Source organism: Seriola lalandi, unplaced genomic scaffold (assembly GCF_002814215.2).
Source record: "Seriola lalandi dorsalis isolate HSWRI2012SDOR001 ecotype SW California unplaced genomic scaffold, Sedor1 jcf7180002053644, whole genome shotgun sequence".
Lineage (NCBI taxonomy): Eukaryota > Metazoa > Chordata > Actinopteri > Carangiformes > Carangidae > Seriola > Seriola lalandi.
In genome coordinates, this window is record NW_019524197.1 from 25,748 (window position 1) to 26,285 (window position 538).

The 538-nt window shown below is 59.1% G+C and overlaps 1 protein-coding gene across 1 annotated transcript in view; it reads left to right on the top strand.

Moving 5' to 3' along the window:
* The window catches only part of LOC147819417 (protein TALPID3-like), a gene marked incomplete at its 3' end in the record, with an annotated part of 5,149 nt that extends 4,703 nt beyond the window's left edge, over positions 1-446 (top strand). Inside the window, exons 2-3 of the mRNA XM_087172707.1 lie at positions 45-229; positions 322-446. Of these exons, the coding sequence (XP_087028833.1) occupies positions 45-229; positions 322-446 (310 nt within the window). The remainder of the gene's footprint in view (positions 1-44; positions 230-321) is intronic.
* Positions 447-538: the final 92 nt, after the last annotated feature.

A 538-nucleotide genomic window follows, 5' to 3' on the forward strand; every position in this document is an offset into this window, starting at 1 on the left:
TAACCTTCATACATGATCCCGCTCCTCCTCTCCTCTCCCCTCAGGAGGAGGTGAGTGTGGTGGGTGAGGAGGCTGTGGAGTTGGACGGGGGTCTGTCTCCTCCTCCGGTCCTGTACCAGGGTCCTGTCTTCCCTCCCCAGGCCCGCTCTGCCCTCCCTGCCCAGGGTCAGACCTCCACCCTGGACACCGACCACCAGAGAGACGCCCTGGAGAACCGGCTGGTAGAATGGTGAGACACCAGTCTGAACCGGTCTGAACCGGTCTGAACTGGATGCCGACAGCATGTTGTGGCTCTGTTATATTCTGTTTGTTTCTGTTCAGGGTGGAGCAGCAGCTGATGTCCAGGATGATCTCAGAGATGTACCGCCCCCCTCCCTCTGACCCCGCCCAGAATGTTTCCACAGACCAATCGGAGCTTGAGGAGCGGAGCGTCACCTCAGACATAGGTGAGTGGACAGACAGATGGACCAATCAGAGCAGGTTTCTGCAGACAGGCTGGAAGCCTCATGTGGACCTGGTCTCAGTCCCGGTCCAGGAC